Raw genomic sequence first — 19,912 nt, 5'->3', positions numbered from 1 at the left:
TTTTTAATTTTTTTTTTTTAACCTTTATTTATTTTTGAGACAGAGAGAGACAGAGCATGAACGGGGGAGGGTTAGAGAGAGAGGGAGACACAGAATCTGAAACAGGCTCCAGACTCCGAGCTGTCGCCACAGAGCCCGACGCGGGGCTCGAACTCACGGACCGTGAGATCGTGACCTGAGCCGAAGTCGGCCGCCCAACCGACTGAGCCAGCCAGGCGCCCCAAGCATCGTATTTTTTTCTAATTGTAGTTGGGTTCTATTAGGTCTGATTTTTATGTCAGGAGACAAGGGAGGTGGAACCAGGCGTGTGTTCTAGAAGGGGCCTGCTAGTGGGCACGGGGATCGTTTGCACTTTCGGCTCCTGTGAACATTGCTTACAGTGAAGGCCGGAGCACGTGTATTTGCTCGCGCACGTTTCCCATTCTGGGTAGGTGCCTAGGCATGGGATTGCTGGCTCCTATGGTAATTCTGTGTTTAACTTTGGAGGAACCACCTGTTCTCCACGATGTGGAAAAGTTGCGCCTTTTCCATGTCACCAACACGGGTTTTCTGGGGTTTATGACAGTCGTGTGCGGTGGAAAGGATAAACTGTGTCCATCCACGCACTGAACTGCCACCACGTGGATGGCCCTGGAGGTCACTGTGCACAGGGACAGGAGCCAGACACAGAAGGACACATCCCGCGTGACCCCACACACAGGGGGTCCCCAGAGGAGTCCCGTCCGCAAAGGCAGAGAGTAGATGGTGGGAGCTGGGGGGGGGGGGGGCGGGAAGTCAGTGCTTCATGGCGACAGAGTCTCAGTTTGGGGAGATGGAACGTTCTGGACACGGCTGGTGGGGGTGGCTGCACGACAGTGTGAATGTGCTTGGTGCTGCTGACCTGTGCACTTAGAAATGGTTACATTTTATGTGTATTTTATCACAATTTAAAAAATGTTGAGAGAGAGACCCCGAGCGCGAGCAGGGGAGGGTCAGAGAGAGAGGGAGACACAGAATCTGAAACAGGCTCCAGGCTCCGAGCTGTCCGCACAGAGCCCGACGCGGGGCTCGAACCCACGAACCACGAGATCATGACCTGAGCCGAAGTCAGACACTTGACCGACTGAGCCGCCCAGGGCCACTAAAAGTATTTTTTGAAGATGGGGGTTCTGTGGGTTACCATTGGAGCAGGAAGCACTGGGTGTGGAGGCCAGGAGGGCGGGCTCAGGATCCACCCCATCTGCCTTGTCTTCCCGCAGGGAGTTCATGGTCCCTCTGCTTTGGCCTCCTTACCTGGAAGAAGAAAACAATAGTAGTATTTACCATAAAGAGTCTTTGTGAAGATTAAGTTAGTCAAATACGTGAAAAACTCAGAATTGTTGCTGGCATACGGTAAGTGCTTAATGCTGACAGGCACTGGGAGGCCCTTCAGGAAAAGGTCCTGGGGTGCTTGCTCGTGCTGTTCAGAGAACCTGGAAGAAGTTTTGAGGCCTGGAGAGAAGGAAGAAAGAGATTATCAGCTCCCCAAATAAAACCCAAATCAGAATTCATACCTTATCAAATGTCTCCACGTCTACAAAAATGTGTCAACCTCATCAACTGCTAAATTTTGTACTCATACAGGTTTCATTACATTTCAAAACAGTTGCTAGGTGAAATTTTCTCACTTTGCAGGAATTCCCAAGCCTGCATGATGATTGCCAGTCTTAAATTGTGTGTGTTACTTCTAGTCAAAAAAAAATCTCAAACACAAAGTTATAAAAAGCCCTTTGGGTTTTTAAAAAAAAATACAGACACAAAAGCCGCCAGCTAGTGGGGACAGAGTGCCCCTAAAGCGATTTGCCGGAGGGGCGCCTGGGGGGCTGAGTCGGTGAATCGTCCGACTCCGGCTCAGGCCATGATCTCAACGGTTCGTGGGTTCCAGCCCCGCGTCGGGCTCTGTGCTGACAGCTCAGAGCCTGGAACCTGCTTCAGATTCTGTGTCTTCCTCTCTCTGTGCCCCTCCCCCACTCACGCTCTGTTTCTCTCTCAAAAATAAACATTGAAAAAATTTTCAAAAAATAAAGCGGCTTTCTGGGGGTGAGGGGTGGGGCCTCCACCAATACTCCTGGTGGCGTGCCCCCCATCTCCCCCCCTCCCTGGCCCCTAAGATCCCCCCCTCTTGAGTCATATGGTCACAGGATGGTGAGTCATGGTTTGAATCTGGGCTGTCACTTTGTCAGGTGGGTCCACAGCTCAGCTCCGCCTTTGGAGCTGTGTGTCCTTGGGAAAGTGACTCACCCCTTCTGGAGCCCACTGCTTTCCCGTGTCTCAAAGGGGTGTGTGCTGCCTTCATCCGGGCAGGATTTGATGGATGGCCACAGCAGGCCCACCCCACCCCGGGTGCTGGCCGCCTCCTTTGCTCGCTGGGGCGCCGGGTTCTCAACAACGGTGATCTCCTCCTGTCCCCAGAGTGCTGTGCTCATTTTGGGATTGGAGCGTTTCACACAATACTTGCAGGATAACTGGGTGTGTGCGTTTTCCTGCAGCTGCCCTAACAAATTACGACAAACTCAGTGACTCGAAACAGCACCAACTCATCATCCCCCGGTTTTGGAGGCCAGAAGCCCCACACTTCAGGGTGGGCAGGGCCGGTTCCTTGGGGAGGCTGCGGCACAGGAACAGGTGCCCTGGGTTTCCAGGTCCCCCTCCCGTGCCCTGTCCCCGCCCCTCACCCATCCGCAGAGCCTTGCCGGAGTCCCTTCTCTGACCACAGGCAGGGAAGAGCCTCCAAGTTTAAGGGTTCGTGTCATCAGATTGGAGCCCCCTGGGAATCCAGGACCTCCTCGCAGCCCGACAGCGCCCACCCTGGGATGCGGGGGCCACGTACTGAGGTCACGTGGTGCTGAAGTGACAGTTCCTCCCTGCAGGCCGGACTCAGGCTACTCTGTGTGTGCGCCTAACCTTTGGAGTTGACCTCAAGGGTAACTTCCGGTGTCCCTGATGCCATCGGGGCTGGAAGTGGCCCCCGCGAAGGTGAAAGCAGTGCTGAGGCCCCCAGATCACTCCCGGAAAGGCAGGTGACCGGGAGCAGCAGGATGGCCCGTGGCTGTTGGCTTGTTACTGGCTCCTTGTTGCCACCAGTGTCGCCTCCGGCAGCAGATCCTGGCCCAACGGGACCCCGTCCTGCTCCGCGGGAAGCTCTCAGGACAGGATCCAGTGAAGTGAGGGCCGTGCCGTGGCACTGGCCACGCCGACCACCCCTTCCGACCTTGAAGGTCGGGGCTCAGATTCCACCCACCCCGAGGTCTCCCTTCCCACCTGGTCACTGTCACACCTGCCTGTCCTCATCGCATTCTGTCCGCAGCCGGCACCAGAATGTCAACATCTGCAGGCATGCACTGTCTCGTTCTCAGCTGTGTCTCCAGCGGCAGGCGTTTCAAGACGTAGGTTCCATTGTGCTTCAGGGCTGACGAGGCCAGCAGATCAGCGGACGACCGCCGCTGCAAAGGTGGCCTGGGGCAGCTGGCGTGGTCAGTGGTAGAGTGTGCGACTCATGATCTGGGGGTGGTGAGATCGAGCCCTCCGCGTTGGGTGCAGAGATTACTTTAAGGAAATAAATAGGGGTCGAGGCGCCTGGGTGGCTCAGTCAGTTGAGCGTCAGACTCCAGCTCAGGTCACGATCTCGCGGTCCGTGAGTTCGAGCCCCGTGTCGGGCCCTGGGCTGACAGCTCGGAGCCTGGAACCTGCTTCGGATTCTGTGTCTCCTTTTCTCTCTGCCCCTCCCCTGCTCCTGCTCTGTCTCTCTCTGTCTCAAAAGTAAATAAAAACATTAAAAAAATGTTTTTAATACAAATTTTTTTTTTTTTTTTTTAATAAATAGATTAGGGCACCTGGGTGGCTCAGTCGGTTAAGCACCTGACTTCAGCTCAGGTCATGATCTCACAGCTCGTGGGTTTGAGCCCCACATCGAGCTCTCTGCTGTCAGCACAGAATCTGCTTCGGATCCTCTGTCCCCGTCGGATGGCTCTGTCGCTACCCCACTCACTCTCAAAAATAAACATTAAATAAATAAATACATACATACATACATAGAAAGGTCGTTACTCACTGATGCCACGGCAGGAGCAGGGGTGGGGGCGTGCAGGGCCACACGGGGAAGTGCCCGGGTCAGTCAGGCGGAGGGGGCGGGGGTTGGGGGGTGCAGGGGGGCACAGAGTGGACAAAGACTTTAGTGTGGTTTCGGCCGGCAGGAACACTGAAGCCGGGTCAGCAGGCCCAGGACTGAGGGCTCTGGGGTGTAGGGAATGGCCTAGTTGTGTGGTCCTGGGCCCTGGGGTGATAGGGCAGGGGGACATTGGCCCTGAGTGGGACAGCCTCCAGAGGACAGAGTTGGGGCTTGGGCTCTGTGATGGTTAGTTTGCATGTGAGAGGCAGTCCAGGGTGGGTCAGTGGGTCGTTTGCTATCTCGGAATTAGCTGGCCCCCTGGAGGGGCTGTGCCTCCAGGGTGAGGCCCCCAGTGTCAAAGCATCAAACAGCAGAAAATAAAGATACGGCCAATACACCTGGGCAATGGCAGACACACATTAAATGCTCATCAAGTCTCGGAGAGGAGGAAGAAAACTACACAATAATCTTGTATTTTCAAGTTTTCCAAATGCTTGACCCCTTGTTTGGCCTGTGGGGTCTCTCAAGGGCTGGTGGCAAGTTCCCCCCGTTTAGTGCCTGATGGGGGCCCTCAAATCCTCACGTCTCAGTGGCGTCCTCAGGAAACAGCAGGTGGCAGTCTCCCCCGAGATTCAGAGGGGACGCTGCAAACGCGTTCGGACGGATGCAGTAAAGAGGCTGCCGTTTCTGTGAAGGGACTCTAGCAAGAGTTACCTGGGTCGGAAGCAGATGCAAGCTTCCCGTGCAGGTTCCCAGGCCCCAACTCAGAACTGCTGGTCTGATTCAGGCCTTCCTTCCAGTCGCCCCTGGGATCCTGACCATTGAGAAGCGCCGTGGTTTCCAGGGTATCCAGACGGTGGCCCTTGCCGGGGAGGGTTGGGTGATGAGACCAAGCCAGGCCGGAAGGTCAGACTCAACAGCTCTGCCCCTCGCCAGATGGGTGACCTCAAGCCAGTTACCTTGAACCCCTCTGACTTGTGTCAGTGTAACAGGGGCTGCGTGATTTCTGAGGACCCAAGGAGGCGGGGCATTTACACTGCTCAGTACTCCACACACAGCAGGTGCTTCGCCTTTGATGGTCAAGAGTGGCCTTTGATTCTTCGAGAAGAGCTACACGTACACAAGGCCTTCCACCTCCTTGCCGGAAATACCTCCCCCTAAGGATTCAGTATGTCCTTCGGACTTGGGAGGGGATGCTGCTCAGTCTCCACTTCAACCCCGCCTGTCATCCCATGATGCGGCATTAGCCATTTGTAAAACCAGAGGCCCGGGTCTGGCCTCCCGATGCCGCGCACGGCGGGGTTAAGTGCTAGAAGCCTCTGGTGGCTTCTTGCGGCCCCACAGTCCTACCCACCTCACGGCAGCCAGCTGTGACGCTGCCTGGGCGTCCCACATACCCCGCCACGGAAACCTCGCTTTAGGCGCCTGCGGGAAGGCTCGTAAAAGGCACTGAAGCTTCCCCCGCCTAGATGCTGCTGGCCGCAGAGGACCAAATATTTACCGACTCGACTGAAATGAAACCCAGCAGGGTAGATTTCACCAGTGGCCCAGAAAACGTCCCCTCACTCCCCATCCCGGGGAAACAGGGCGCAGAGCGGGAAGCCACCCACTCGGCCAGGGTCTCCCCAGCAAGGCAAGAAGAAACATCTGGGCTCGAAGGCACAGCCCTGAACCCTTCCCTCCTCTGTTTAGCAAACGCTTCCCGGACCCTTCCTGTGAGCCGGGCTCCGTGCCAGGGACACCGCCATGACCGTGACTGAGACAGACCTGCTTTCTGATGTTCAACAGATGGCTTCAAGCAGCGGGTGGGGTGAGGCCGGCTTCCTGGAGGAGGTGACCGGAAGGGCATCTGGGGAGGGAACAGAATGCGCAGAATCCCCCAGGGGGGAAAGGGTGTGGCACCTCAAAGGAATAGAGTGAAAAGCTTGGGGACCTTGGGGTCAGACTGGGCTCTGAAGCTTGGGCTGCCCAGGGAGCAGGCCCGTGGGCGATGGCGGGGGGGGCGGGGGGTCCATGGTGGGTTTTCGGCAGTTGAGACCCCTGTCCTCCTCGCAGGGTTCAAGGGTGACCATCACTGTCTCTCTAGGCCCTTCCTGGCTTAGGGCGTTCAAACCCTCATCGTCCCCGTGCCCCTCCCCGGCCAGCCCCAGGGAAAGCGTGAGCCAAGGTGGGTTCCTGCACCAGGCTCTGGCGGAGGCCGCAGATGCGGTCCCCTCCCCGGAGACCAGAACGGAGGCTGTGGGAGCGGCGGGCTGGCAAAGCTGACGAGGTTGGTCACCCCACCCCACCTGGACTGAGTCATGCTGGCAGCCCATGGGTGACAGGAAGGGCCAAGATGCCATCGGAGGACCGGGGACAGGAGATGCTGCTGATAAGAGGGGTGGGTAGGGAGGGGTCGTTGGAGGCACTCAGGCTCCTCTGTGGAGGAGGGCTGGGGCTCCAGAGGCAGGGGGAGGCACGGGGGGAGGGGAGGAAGAGGGAGCAAAAGACAGAGACTTACAGAGAAGGGAGACAGAGGCTGAGCGAGACACAGAGAGAAAGGGACACAGACTCAGAGACAAAGGCCCCCCCCCACGGGCCCAGAGACACCCACAGACCTGCAAAACTGTGGAGTTGAGGGGGTGCCGTGCCCCCTGCCCCCCATGCCCACCGGGTGGCGCCCAAGAGCCGCGCTCTGTGCCCTCAGCTGGCCTGCCTGCCCCGCCTGCTCCTTTCTCTCCGCCAGCGCCAGCGGCGCCTGCACTGGTCCCCCACCCCCACCCCAGTCCGCCCCTGCCTAAGCGGGTGGCTCTGGGCCCCAGGGTGAAGGCACAGAGGTGGGGGCTGAAGCCAGGGCTGGGATCCAGGCTGTCCAGAGCCTCCCTAACCCGGCCAGGTCAGGCCAAGGCCCCGGCCTGCGTGTGTCTATCTTGGGGTGTGTGTTTGCATTGGTCCGGGCTATGTGTGCGTCTAAGTGTGTGTTTTCATGTGGGTGGGCGTGCGTGTATTTGTCTTGGGGTATGTACCTTGCAGGCCTCTTTGCCTCGAGGTGTGTGTGTGTCCCAGGAGCTGCGGTGTCTGTGTTTGTCTTGGGGCAGCGGGGGGGGGGGGGGGGGGGGGGGGCGGGGGGGGGGGGAGGTGACTATATGCAGCACGTCTCCACGACACCGGAAACCTGCCACGACCACTTCTGTTTGAGTCACCCAGGGAATCCGAGCGCTGAACCTAGGGACCATTTGCAGATGCTCCATGGGACCGCAGTCTCTCACAGGCCCCTAGAAGACACGCTTCCCAGAGAGCTAGGAACTCGTGTTCACACGCTGACTGAGTACGATTTCGGTTCTACTAAACCTAAGCACTTACTCTGTGCCAGGCCCTTGCTGGGACACTGCTTTCATGCCGGGGGCTCAGTTTCCTCATCTGTAAAATGGGCCTAAACATTAGCACCTAACGTAGAGCTTCGCTATGAAGCGACTGAGCTGAGTGTTTGTAAAGCTCTTTGGACACAGTCTGGCCCAGCCTATGAACTAGTAGGCGTCAGAAATCATCCCTCTTATTCCTTAGAATGACAAGCACATCCATTAAGCTGTGGGGTCAGTGGGAGGCCCTGAAAATCCTCCCTGCCAATCCTAGGGATTCACTGGTTGTCTTTTATTTATTTTTAAAATTTTGTTTTTAACGTTTATTTATTACTTTTGAGAGACAAACAGAGCATGAGCAGGGGAGGGGTAGGGAGAGAGGGAGACACAGATTCCGAAGAAGGCTCCTGGCTCTGAGCTGTCAGCACAGAGCCCGATGCAGGACTCGAACTCATGAACCGCGAGATCGTGACCTGAAGTCGGACGTTTAACCGACTGAGCCACCCAGGCGCCCCCACTGGTTGTCTTAAAAGACCTAAATAGAGTGGCTGCTCAGATATCTCTCCGCACCAAACTTCCTTTTTGGTGAAGTCTAGCTCAGTGGTTCTCAAACTCCAGTGCACAGAAAAATGAGTAGTCTAGACCGTGCTGGGTATATAAATCAGATCCAGGTGCTGTTAGTGGCACTGGGGACCCAGCAGTGAGCAAAACACACAAAAATCCCCGCCCCAGGGGAGTTTCTGTTTCCTCGAAAAGTCAAATATTATCAGGGATCAGATATCTGTCTCAAATATAAGAGTGGGAGAATTCTAGAAGATTAAACACTTTTGTACGTGAGCCTGTCTTTTATAATTTCCCGCCTACATCTTCTGGGCGTCCAAAGTAACATCCATGTTCTTTGCATGTGTCTCTCTATTCTTATTTGTTTCTGACAGCTCTTTATATATGAAGGATGCCACAAGAGAGATCGACTAGAATAACACAACTTACCAGCAGAGACCGTCGTGAGCCCTCATTTGCCAGACCTCCTAGCGATGAAATGTTATTGGGGGGGGGGGGGCCAGAGGTCCAAGAAGTGGTAGCTATGGAGGGCACCCTGACCTGAGGCAAGGCCTTTCCTAGCTAAGGATCAATGTATCCATATTCTGAGATGGACTCAGCACTGTCAGGGTGTTTTCTAATGCATAGAATAGATCATGCCATTCCCTTGCTTGCAACCCTCCCATGGCTCCCCACTGCCCTTAGAAGAAAATGCAAACTCCGTCCCATGCCCTTCACAAAGCCATTCCTACCCCCACACCACATTCTCCCTTTGCCTCCCAGCTAGAGAGGCGCCTGAGCCCTCTCGTTAGCTCACTCCTGCCGCGTTCCAGGGGCCCTGCCCCTGCCTTCTGATGTGGCGCCGGGAACGTGATTTTTTTCCCTGGGGGGCAGGGGGGGACCTTAGCAAAAAAGCTGCCCCTTGGAACTCACTGTCTTGGTCGTAAAATGAAAAACCAAAGTGAGTACTATCACTGGTCCAGTGAGAGCCAACGCGCCCTTCAGGGGAGGGACAGTAGAGAACGCAGCCACAGGGGCGCCTGGGGGGCGCAGTCGGTTAAGCATCCGACTTCGGCTCAGGTCACGATCTCGCGGTCCGTGAGTTCGAGCCCCGCGTCGGGCTCTGGGCTGATGGCTCAGAGCCTGGAGCCTGTTTCCGATTCTGTGTCTCCCTCTCTCTCTCTGCTCCTCCCCCGTTCATGCTCTGTCTCTCTCTGTCCCAAAAATAAATAAATGTTGAGAACGCAGCCACAGAGCGCCCACGGCTGCCACTTGGTCTAGGGACACCAATGGAGCTCCGACTGCTTACGTGGAAACTCTCACTCCCCAGATCTTTTTTCAAAAGCATTATGCACACGCCCACCAGATTCAGCCTCTGGGCTTCCAGTGTGAGAGACCCCCGATCCAAGGGGACAAAACCAAGTGAGAAATCTCTTCTGCATCACAAGAGCATCTGGGATTCCAGAATTCTGTGATGCCAGGTTCAGTGGCCATCGCTCTCCAATTCTGGAACGTTCAGGGGGATGTATTCTGCGGGTCTAGAACGCCAGGCATTCCAAGATTCTGGGAGTCCGCAATTTCAACGGTCCCACGACTCTGAGCTTCCCAGGTTCCGGAACTCAGGGATTCTCTGAGCTTGTCACTGTCCGCCTGGGTCTCCTATAATCACCCGTGACAGATAATATAGTGTCTTGAGACAGAAACCATGATCCCTTTAATCCGGCGGCCCAGGCAGAGGGCTACTGCCTACAGCCACCTGGCTTTCCTAACGGCTTAATGAGAAAGTCAGAATTAATTGGAACTGGCACCCAACACTCACAGGGCTCGGCGTGGCTGGCTTGGCCTCCGTATGCTCCCAGCGTCCCTGGGCCTCGCTCTGACCTGTTTGAGACACCAGCGGGTGCGATGGGAGAGCCTGAAGCTTAGCCTGACAAGGGAGGTGGCCGGGGCCGGGGTGCTAGTCGAGCCGGCCCGTCCACCTGCCCTAGAAAGAGGGCGCACCAGCCTGGGTGCTCGTTCTCCCATTTCTGCTCTGTGGGCCTTAGTTTCTCTCCTTTGACCTATGGGCTCGGCCTCACAGTTTGCTGCGGGCTACGCGTAAATGGCTCAGCGCTTGTGCGATAATCTGCCCTCGGGCCCATGGACAGACTACCAGAAGGGACATATGCCTGGTTTGTCATTTCAGTAGCTGTCACTAGAGAGATTATGCCATTTTGCACTGAGAACCCCAAGGCGTGAGCCTGCCCTTCTCCCAAAGCTGGGCCCAGCAACATGGTCAACGATCAAACTTCTTCATCTCTAGCAACTCGATAGATTTCGTTTTTTTTAAAAAGGGTATTTCGTGGTAGTTTTGTTTTACATTTCGTTTACTGTGAGTGAAAAGAAGCTCCGTTCATATGCTTAGAAGACATGCATATTTCCTTTCCAAAGACTGTCTTTTGCTGCTTTTTCTATTGGGTTGTTGGCCCTTACTTATTGATTTCTGGGAGCTTTTTACATATTAAGGAAATCAGCTTTTCATCTAGCATGTCTTGGAAAGGTTTTCCTAACTTTGTCTATTGATCTAGGATGTGTGATGTGTGTGTGCACACACGTGCACATGCAGGAATTTTATATTTGTATGCCATCAATTACTAATCTTTTAATTAAAGGCTTCAGGCTTAATGTCATGCTTCAACACACTGGGATTGTTATTATTTTGAACTCCCATGTTCTCTTCTAGTAGTCTTATAGCCTCTGTCTTTTTTTTTTTTTTTTTTGCAGGGGGGAGGCACATTCAGGGGATGGGGACCCACCTGAAATTTATTTTGCTTTTAGTCGCTTTTAAAATCTGCATCTGAAATCCGATGACTGTGTAACACGCTGGGTAGCAAGTGCACAGTGGCGTGATTCATGAAGTTAGGTGTCCAGCGAGCACTTGGCTAGGGTTCTGGTTCTGCCATTTTCCACTGTGTATCCTCAGAGAAGTCACTCAGCCTCTCTGGGCCTCAGTTTACTCATCTGTAAAATGGGAGATGATCGCACCAGGTGACAATTAAGGGAAGTTTTTTTTTTTCTTTCTTTCTTTTTAAATCCTATACCTGGAACCCCATCTGTCACTGAGCAGGTGACTTTTCTGTTTGCTATTTTTGTTTTCATCTGCTTTTCTTGGAGGAGTCAAATTGCACTTCTCTGTGACTACTCCCTCAGCATAGCCAATTAGTGAGCGACTATGCTTCAGGAATATTCTAAGTACTTCACCCCCAGCAATTTATCCTCATAGCAATTCCCACTGGATAGATGGGGACCTCCAGGACCAGGGAGGGTACGTTCCTTCCTCAGGAACTTCCAAGAGGCAGGGTCAGGATTGGAGCCCACACTCTGTCTTGTGCTGGCCTCAGCCTCTCTCCCTCCCTCCTCCTCCTCCTCCCTCCCTTCCTCCTGCCCTCCCAGCCACTGCTGGAGCAGGACTTCCCAGGGAGCCCAGGGAAACTGGCTTCTAAGTACAGACTTAGAGTCATTGAGGTCAAGCCAGAATCCTGGATACCAGAACCGGTCAGTTCTGTCCTGGCAGGTATGACAGTGGGCAGGGGCAGGCAGCAATCGGGGAAGGCTTTTGGGAAGAGGGCGCTTGGATCAGTGTGACTGCAGAGGCCAGCTGGGCCTGAGAAAGGGATTGCAAGGTGGGGGGTGGGGATGGGGGGGAGAGAACAAGCAAGGAATTGGGGGTAGGCGATCCCCTGCTCACAGCCTCTTGTGGCTGATACTGGCCGTAAGTCTTGACTCCCGTTTCTCCCCACTAGGCACACATTGAACTAATAGTTGGTGACCGTGGGCAGGTGCCTCCTTAGTGGGAGCGTCGAACTCCTACTCATCTGCCAAAGCCCAAGCTCCAATGCCCACCCATCTGGGAAGCCATCCCCACCTCCTGGCCTTTCCCAGCCTGGGAGCTCCTACTTCTCAAGCCCTGAGTGCACAGGGCCGGGAGTGTCTGTGTCCTGCTCTGTGTCCCCACCTCCCCAACTGGGAGACCTCCGAGGGCAGGACCCTAGGTTGAGACTTCTCTGCTGCCCAGCACTGCCCAGACCAGCCCACACCCAGACTAGGTGCTTGTTGTATGTGTCTCGAAGGAAATAAGGGAATAAATGGGTAACAAGCGTAAACTCCAGTCACTTCCTTCCAATGCCCACAGCCTTCCAGGGGTCCCATCTCCCTGGGAGCAAAAGCCCAAGTCTTCCTCCCCTCACCCCTCGCCTGTCTTTTTAACCTCCCTCCCGCCCGCCCCCGCTCCAGCCAGAGGCCTCCTCCGCACTGTTCCTCCAGGACCGGTCGGGACCCTGCCCCGGGGCCTTTGCACTGGCCGCTCCCTCCTCCGCCCGCAGGAGGACCCTTCCCAGGGCCGGCGCGCCCCCCTCGTCCTTCACGGCTCGGTCCGGACGCCGCCTCCCCAGAGACGCCTCCCGTGACCCTCGCCTCGGTCTAAGATGGCCCGCCAGGCTCCCCTCTTGCTCCCTTCCCTCCCCTCGGGCCGACGCCTCGCGTGTGTCCAGACTCATCTGCGTGACGCGCTCCTTTCGGGGCGCCCTTGGCGCGCAGGTGTCGGGGGCGCGTCTCCGCCGGAGCGAGGGGGCGGCGGCGCGGGGCCCCGGCCGGGCGCCGCCGCCGCCGCCGCCGCCGCGTCCCGCCCTCCGGGGCCCCCGCCCGCTCGCCGGGCGTGCCTGGACGGGCGGGCGGGCGCGGGCGCGGGGGCGGGCGGGCGGCCGGGCCGGGGCCGGAGCGCCGGGCGGCCGGGCGGGCGCCATGGAGGGGCTGCGGCGGGGCCTGTCGCGCTGGAAGCGCTACCACATCAAGGTGCACCTGGCGGACGAGGCGCTGCTGCTGCCGCTCACGGTGCGGCCGCGGGACACGCTCAGCGACCTGCGCGCGCAGCTCGTGGGCCAGGGCGTGTGCTCCTGGAAGCGCACCTTCTACTACAACGCGCGGCGGCTGGACGACCACCAGACGGTGCGCGACGTGCGCCTGCAGGACGGCTCCGTGCTGCTGCTCGTCAGCGACCCCAGGTGGCGGGGCGGGGGTCCCGGGGCGGGGGGCTGGGCGGGGGGACCGGGGGCGGGGGTCCCGGGTGGGGCGCGGGGCGGGGCTGCAAGGAGGCGGGAGGGCCGCGGGCTGGGGTCCCCGGGGGGGGGGGGCGGGCGGGGAGCGGGGGCTGGGGTCCCCGGGCCGGGAGGCGGGCAGGGCCTCTCCAGGGCCTGAGCGCCGGCTACTGTGGGAAGCAGCTGCCAGGAGGCGGGAGGCCGGCCCGCAGGGGCCTGGCCCCCCTTCGCGATGCCTCTTCTCTGGCTCTGCCCCCTCTCTCTGACCTGCCCTGTCTTCCTTGCCGTCCCTCCGCCCCAGTCTCCTTCCTCTCTGAGTGGCGCTGGCCCTGTGTGTGTTTCACTTCCGGTCACTCTTCCGGTCTCCGTCCCTCTGTCCGTGGCGGTCTCTGCTGCTTGTGCCTGCGTGACCCTCTTGTCTCTCTGCGTCTCTCTGCCTTCCCTGCCATCCCCCACAGCCCTGCCCACACGCTTCTTGCCAGCACTCTGACCCGGCCATCTGAGTTTTCCAAAGGGGTGTCTCTGCCCAAGGAGGGGTCTGCGCGGAAGGGCATCTGGGACAGGCACGCACGTGGAGAGGCCTGGGGAGGCTCCGGGAGATGGTGAAGGCTGCCGTGTGGCAAGAGGGACAAGGAGGTGGTAGACGCGGGCAGGGGTTGGTCCCAGGGCGGAGGCCGGCTTGGAAGTGTGGGCAGGGGATGGACTGAAGCCAGATGTGCAACCGTGGTTTACGGAGGTCACACTTGCCAGGTTTGGCCCTTGAGGTTTGATCTGCAAGCCTGGGGTGATGCTTTGAGAGCGGCAGCCTCAGAAGCCGGTCCTGGAGGCTCCAGGTTGCGGGGACAGCCGCCTTCCCCAGGTCCTCTGGAAGGAGGGTCTGGGGGGGGGGGGGTGATTCGAGAGTGGAGGGATGGGGGCTGTCAGTTTACATGTTTATTTTATGTATTTTGAGGGGGGTGGTGAGCGGCAGAGGGAGAGGGAGGGAGAGAATCTCTGGGCGGATAGCGTGGAGCCCAACGCAGCGTTTGAACTCATGAGCCGTGAGATCGCGACCTGAGCCAAAATCAAGAGTCAGAGGGTTAACCGACTGGGCCATCCAGGTGCCCCGAGGATTGTTTTTATGTTATGTTATGTTATGTTATGTTATGTTATGTTATGTTATGTTATGTTATGTTATGTCATTTTATTTTATGTCATTTTATTTTATGTCATTTTATGTCATTTTATGTCATTTTTTAAATTTTTTAAGTGTATTTATTTTTGAGACAGAGAGAGAAAGTGCAGGTGGGGGAGGGGCAGAGAGCGAGGGAAAGAGAGAATCCCAAGCAGGCTCCACACTCTCAGTGCAGAGCTCCGTGTGGGGCTCAAACCCACGAACTGTGAGACCATGACCTGAGCTGAAGTCTGGTGGTTAACCAACAGGGCCACCCAGGTGCCCCCCCCCCTGTGGGTTGTCATTTTAAACAGGGTTGTAGGGACAGCTTCACTGAGGAGGTGACAGTTTGAGTAAAGTCTGGATGGAGGTGAGGGAGGGAATCAAGTGGATATGCAGGCAAAGAAAAGTTTGGGCAGAGGGCACAGTTCGTGCAAAGGCCCTGGGGCAGGACCAGGCTTGGTGTGTTGGAGGAACAGCGAGGAGGCCTGTGTGACTAGAGCAGAGTGAGCGAGGGGGAGAGAGGGAGGAGGGGTGGCCATGGAGGGGTGGAGGCAGATCATGGAGGACCTTGGGGGACCTCATGGAGGACTTGGGTTTTTACCGTGAGGGAGATGGGAACCCTGGAGGGCGGTGGGCAGAGGAAAGGAGGCTCTACTCAGGCGCCCTCTGGTGTCCACTGCAGGGAGGACAGACTGGGGGGGGGGGGTTGAGGGCAGAAACCTGGGGACCAGGGCAGAGGTCCAGGTAAGCGGTGGTGGAGACTGAACTACGAGAGAGCCAACTCACTGTTTTCCAACACTCTAGGCAGGGTCCTGCCTCCGGGCCTTTGCACTGGCTGTTCCATCCGCCTGGAATGCTTTCCACCTGCCCTCCTCCCTTACTCAGCGCTTTCAGGCCTTAGTTCGGGTATCGTCACAGTTCAGTCTTCCCTGATGACCCGGTTTAAAATTGCATCCCGCTGACAGGGCCCACCCCCCACCCCTGCTCTGTCTCTCTCCCTAGCACTTATCGGCAGCTGACGTCTTTATGTTTCATCAGTTTTTTCACCTCATCTCCTCCCCCAGGCTGTAAACTCGATGAACACTCTATTGTCCCTCCTGCTCTCTGCTGTGTTCCCAGTTCAGTGCCCGGCACATAGTAGGTCCTCAATAAATATTTGTTCAGGGGCTGCTTAGCACATCTTCCCGGAGCCCTGGCAGTGCCTGGAAGTGGGGGGGAGGGAGGTGAGTCCTGGGTGGGTGCTTGAAGACGCGTTGGCGGGACGTTGAGCAGATCACGGCCGTGAGTGCCAAGGTGAGGGCTGCATTTGGCCTGCCACATGTGTCTTTCTGTCCCCGTCTTTCAGGTAGTTGGCGGAGGTGGAGGCATGACCAAGGGGACTGGAGGTGACGCTGAGGGAGCAGGCTGGGGCAGGAGCCCCGACTTCACTCTGGGTAAGTCTCCAGTACTTTTTTTAAAAAGATTGATTTACTTTTTTATTTATTTAAGTTTGCTTATTTATTTTGAGAGAGACAGCATGAGGGGCAGAGAAAGAGGGAGAGAGAGAATCCCAAGCAGGCTCCACGCTGTCAGCACGGAGCCGGACGTGGGGCTCGAACTCACAAAACCGTGAGATCGTGACCTGAGCCAAACCAAGAGTCAGCCGCTTAACTGACCGAGCCGCCCAGGCGTCCAAAAGATTTTTTTTTTTCTTAAGTAACCTCTACACCCCATGTGGGACTCAAACTCACAACTCTGAGATTAAGAGTCGCTGTACCGACTAAGCCGGCCAGATGCCTCTGTCCCTAGTACAGAAAGGACACTGTAGAGTGTAGAGACCACAGATGTGGAAACTGAGGCCCAGAGACAAGGGACTCACTTCTGTTGACTATCACCCCACGGTACACCCTCATGATTTTTGCCCCCTGGGTAAGGACGTGGGCCTTACTCTCTCACTTACCGGTAGACCAACATCTGTTGCCCCTAGCTAGCAGGAATGATGTTGCCCCGACTGGCTGTGTGACCTCGGGCAAAGCACTCCACGGCTGGGCTTCTTAGGAGGCAAGAGTGGGGTCTGGTCGAGAGGGTCGGTTGAATTGCACTTTGCCTGCAATTCCTGAGACGGTCACCAGGGGGCTTCAAACAGCCAGGCTCCTGCCATCCCTGTGTCCCCGCCTCCCGGTAGGCACCGGGGCCAGCGGGAAGAAGGAGATGGCTACATGCATCACCCGCCAAGTCGAGGATGTTAGGGAAAGGGAAGAAGGAAAACTGGCCAGACAGCTGGTGTTTCACCTTTCCACGGGCCTGGATTGAAATTGTTCTGTTCCCTCTGTGCTGCTGTTGCAAGTTCCGGGCTCCTGGGGGCGTGCGGTGACATCCCGGCCTGACCAGCTGATGCCTGCTGCCCCAGACACACCTGATCACACCCAGGGGGAGGCCCAGTCCCTGACGCCCACCTGGGATGTTGCTACTCCAGCCCAGGCAGCAGGGAGGAGCCTGCGTGACCCCGAGGCCATGGCTCCTCCCTGGGGGCCTCTAGTGTGCGGGGCCTCCAGTGTGCAGTCTGCAGTGGGACCCCTGGTGCCATCTTGGAAGGCTCCCGTGTGCAGCCAGAGGGTATGATCCGAAGAGACGCACAGAGGGGAGAGGCAAGGCGCGTGAGGACGTCATCCCTTTACCTTGGACGTTCTCTGCGCCACACCTTTGCCCAAGCTGTGCCCCCTGCCTGAAGCACCTTTCGTGCTCCTCTCGGCCACTCCAGCTCACCTGACATTGCAGCCTCCTCCGGGACGTCTTCTTGGATTCCCTTCTCACCAGTCAGTGAGCACTTTGTCCTCCTTGGGGCCCACCCCAAGCCCCCTGTACTGCGAACAGCCTTTGCGTGGGGGCCCGAGGGTGCAGCCAGTTACTGGCGAAATCTCAAATGGCTACAGGTGGAGACTGGGGGGACCCCAGCCCTCTCACCCCCGCAATGGTGCCCACTCCCTCGGCGGTGTCCTCCTTCCCCTGAATCCCACTGCCTTGTCCCTTACACGGGGTCTCCCCGTTGGGTGTGAAGGGGTCTGGTTGAATGGGTGGGGTTGGGGGGTGCCGGGCCGCGTAGAGCCATGAGGCACAGGCGGTGATCACGGGGGCATTCCAGGCGACGTGGTGTGGGAACTCTGGGGACAGGACCCTCTGGGTAGAAGGCTGGGCCCCAGCTGGACAGGAAGGGAGGGGGCTCTTGGGGACCACCCAGCTCCACTCCTCGGCCCCCACTGAGTGCCCCAGTCGGTGCCCCATCCTCGGCCGGCCTCGACTTACTGGAGACGGACCACCGCGTGGTGGCGCCTGGGATTATGGCCCGTTTTACAGATGGGGTGTCCGAGGTCATCCTTCTCGGGGCGGCTGCCCCAGCAGCCCCTGAACGGAGGGGTCCCAGCCCAGGCGGAGGTCCCTGATGGAGGAAGGGGAGGGTTTCCTGCTTCTTGACTGAAGGTGGGGGCGGCGGCGGCGGCCGGGGGGGGGGGGGGTGGTGGTGGTGGTGGAGGGAGCGTTTCAGGCCGTTTTGACATTTAACAAACACTATGCAAATCACATGCAAATCACCACCCATTTCTTAAGCCTCGACAGCTCAGGCGTGTTCTGAGATAATAATGCTGGACCTGGCCGTGGCCGGTCGCCTGGGGGAGGGGTTCAAAGCCTCTCCCTTCCCCCTTCCTCCCTTCCTCCCCTCCCGTCTCCCGCCTCTCCCCCTCCTTCCCTTTCTTCCTGTCACCACTTTTCTTCCTTCGTCACTTGGGTTGTTGGATGCCTCCCAGTCCTGAGGCGAACGCAAAGAGCGACAGAAGCAGCTCCCCGCGTTCCCGTTTTCCAGATGGGGAAGCGGAGCTGCAGGGAGGCACAAGCCTGGCCTCAGGTCCCAGAGCCACATGCAGAAAGCGGTGCCCCCACCGCATGTCGTCACGGACTAAAATGGACAGAGCCTGTGACCCAGGAAGGAGAGGGGACAGTGGCTGGAGCCGGCAGGACTCTGAGGAGGCTCCAGGCCTGGCAAGGCTGGCACAGCTCCGTGAAATCACCCTACGGTGTGTTTTGCCCTTGAGTGGCCACCGCGACCTTGGATCTGGAGAAACCTGACACCGCCTGATTCTACCCCTCGGGCCCTCCTTTCTCCTGCTACTCCATCAGCATGGCCTTTGAATTCCGCCCCCCTCCGACTGGCATGCCCTGCCTTCTCTGTTTGGCAAACTCCTAGTCATCCTGCAAAGCCCAGCTACAACGCCCCCTTGTTCGTGCGGTCATTTCTGATCCTCCACGAAGAGTCTCCGTTTCCCTCTGGGCTTCTGTTACCCTAGGTCTCTCTCTGGTCCAGCCCTGACCCCTTGAGGCCTGGAGGGTCACTGCCCACTCGGGCGCAGTTCTGGCACCTGCCTGGGAATGACACGGCTCCAGACCTTTGCATGTGCACACTCTGTGCCCAGAATGCCCTTTCTGGTCTGTTCCACCTGGCACGCTCCTACACTCTCAAGGTCCTCGCACGAATGCCCCACCGCTGTGTGCGCTCTGCCGTGCTCCCAGTCGTTCTCCGGGTCCTGCAGCCTCCAATCCCACTGGGATGGGCTTCGTGCGTGGAACTAGGGGGTGTCTCCCTCCTCCCAGCCTGACAGATCCTGCCTGGGGCCCCGGGATCACATCAGCAGGTTGGGACCGGGCAGAGAAGGGCCCTCTTGGCGTGTGTATGAATAAAAGATCACGTGAAAACAAGGTCAAGTTCAAGTCCCCTAACTTGGTCTTGGGGCTTCTGCCCGGGAGTGCCTGTCTCAGCCTCCCCTCCAGGACCGTGCAAGCTCTGCCCTCCCCAGGAACACCCTTTCCCTCGACTCCTATTCTGGCTGACCCCAACCAGGTCGCCCGGGTCACCCCTCTCTGGGCTGTGAAAAGAAGGGAGGCCTGGTCCCCCCACCCCCGCCCCGGGGCCTCTCAGGCTCCCGGCTCCACCCCAGGAGCAAGTCTGGGCGGCAAGGAGTTTCGAGTGAGACTTGGCAGCCACCGCCTCCCGCGGGGGCCCAGCGCGTCCCGGGGCGGGGCCACCTCCCCGCCCTGGCTGCCCGCTTGGTTTGTGCTCCCAGAGTTCCAGGCCGGGAAGGGGGTTCCGGGGCGGCAAGTAAATCCAGGCGGTTCCCAGAGGAGGCATCAGTCGCCCAGCCAGAAGCTGCCGGCGCGCAGACTCCCGGAGCTGGTTCTCGGCCCCACTCCCTCCGCGACACCCAGCCAGGTCTTGGCATTCGCTGAGTCTGTTCCTTTGTTCACTGGGCACGTACTGAGCGTACTCCGTGTGCCTGGCCCCGTGCTGGCTGCTAGAGAGACCAAGACAGACCCTGCTCCAGCTGCCACAGACGGCGGGACAGGTTGTTCACTGCACAAAAGCACCCAGCTGAGGGGTGAGAGGGCCCCAGGAAGGGGATACTTTTTTACAATTCACACAATGTCTCCTATTCAGGTGAGTGGTGGTCCTGATACACACACACACTTTCCATCCATCCATCCATCCGTCTCTGTGTCTCATTTCACTGCTTTTTTCTCTTTTTTTCTTTCTCTTTTCTTTTTCCCCCTTTTTTCCTTTTTCTCTTTTCTCTCCCCCCCCCCCCCCACTGTGTCTCTTTATCTCTGCCTCCCTCCAAGATCTCTATCTGGGTCTCTCCGTTCGTCTCTATCTTTG

The 19,912-nt window shown here is 57.7% G+C and overlaps 1 protein-coding gene across 3 annotated transcripts; it reads left to right on the top strand.

Moving 5' to 3' along the window:
• Positions 1 to 12,732: 12,732 nt before the first annotated feature.
• TINCR (TINCR ubiquitin domain containing) lies at positions 12,733 to 18,957 on the top strand. 3 transcript variants are annotated; one of them, XM_047850915.1, is made up of 5 exons: positions 12,733 to 13,043; positions 15,297 to 15,369; positions 15,578 to 15,665; positions 16,559 to 17,688; positions 18,068 to 18,957. In XM_047850915.1, exons 1-2 carry the CDS (start codon positions 12,784 to 12,786, stop codon positions 15,301 to 15,303), a joined length of 267 nt encoding a protein of 88 aa, XP_047706871.1. In that variant the 5' UTR covers positions 12,733 to 12,783; the 3' UTR covers positions 15,304 to 15,369; positions 15,578 to 15,665; positions 16,559 to 17,688; positions 18,068 to 18,957. The 3 variants fall into 3 exon arrangements, with proteins under 3 accessions (XP_047706871.1, XP_047706872.1, XP_047706873.1); XM_047850916.1 differs by lacking the exon at positions 15,297 to 15,369; XM_047850917.1 differs by lacking the exons at positions 15,297 to 15,369; positions 16,559 to 17,688.
• Positions 18,958 to 19,912: the final 955 nt, after the last annotated feature.

Source organism: Prionailurus viverrinus, chromosome A2, assembly GCF_022837055.1.
Source record: "Prionailurus viverrinus isolate Anna chromosome A2, UM_Priviv_1.0, whole genome shotgun sequence".
NCBI lineage: Eukaryota > Metazoa > Chordata > Mammalia > Carnivora > Felidae > Prionailurus > Prionailurus viverrinus.
Note: the sequence above shows the minus strand (reverse complement) of the source record. Positions and strands in the feature narration are given on the sequence as shown.

Coding starts and splice junctions, on each gene's coding strand:
- TINCR (XM_047850915.1), top strand. CDS start 12,784: ATGGAGGGGCTGCGGCGGGGCCTGTCGCGCTGGAAGCGCTACCACATC.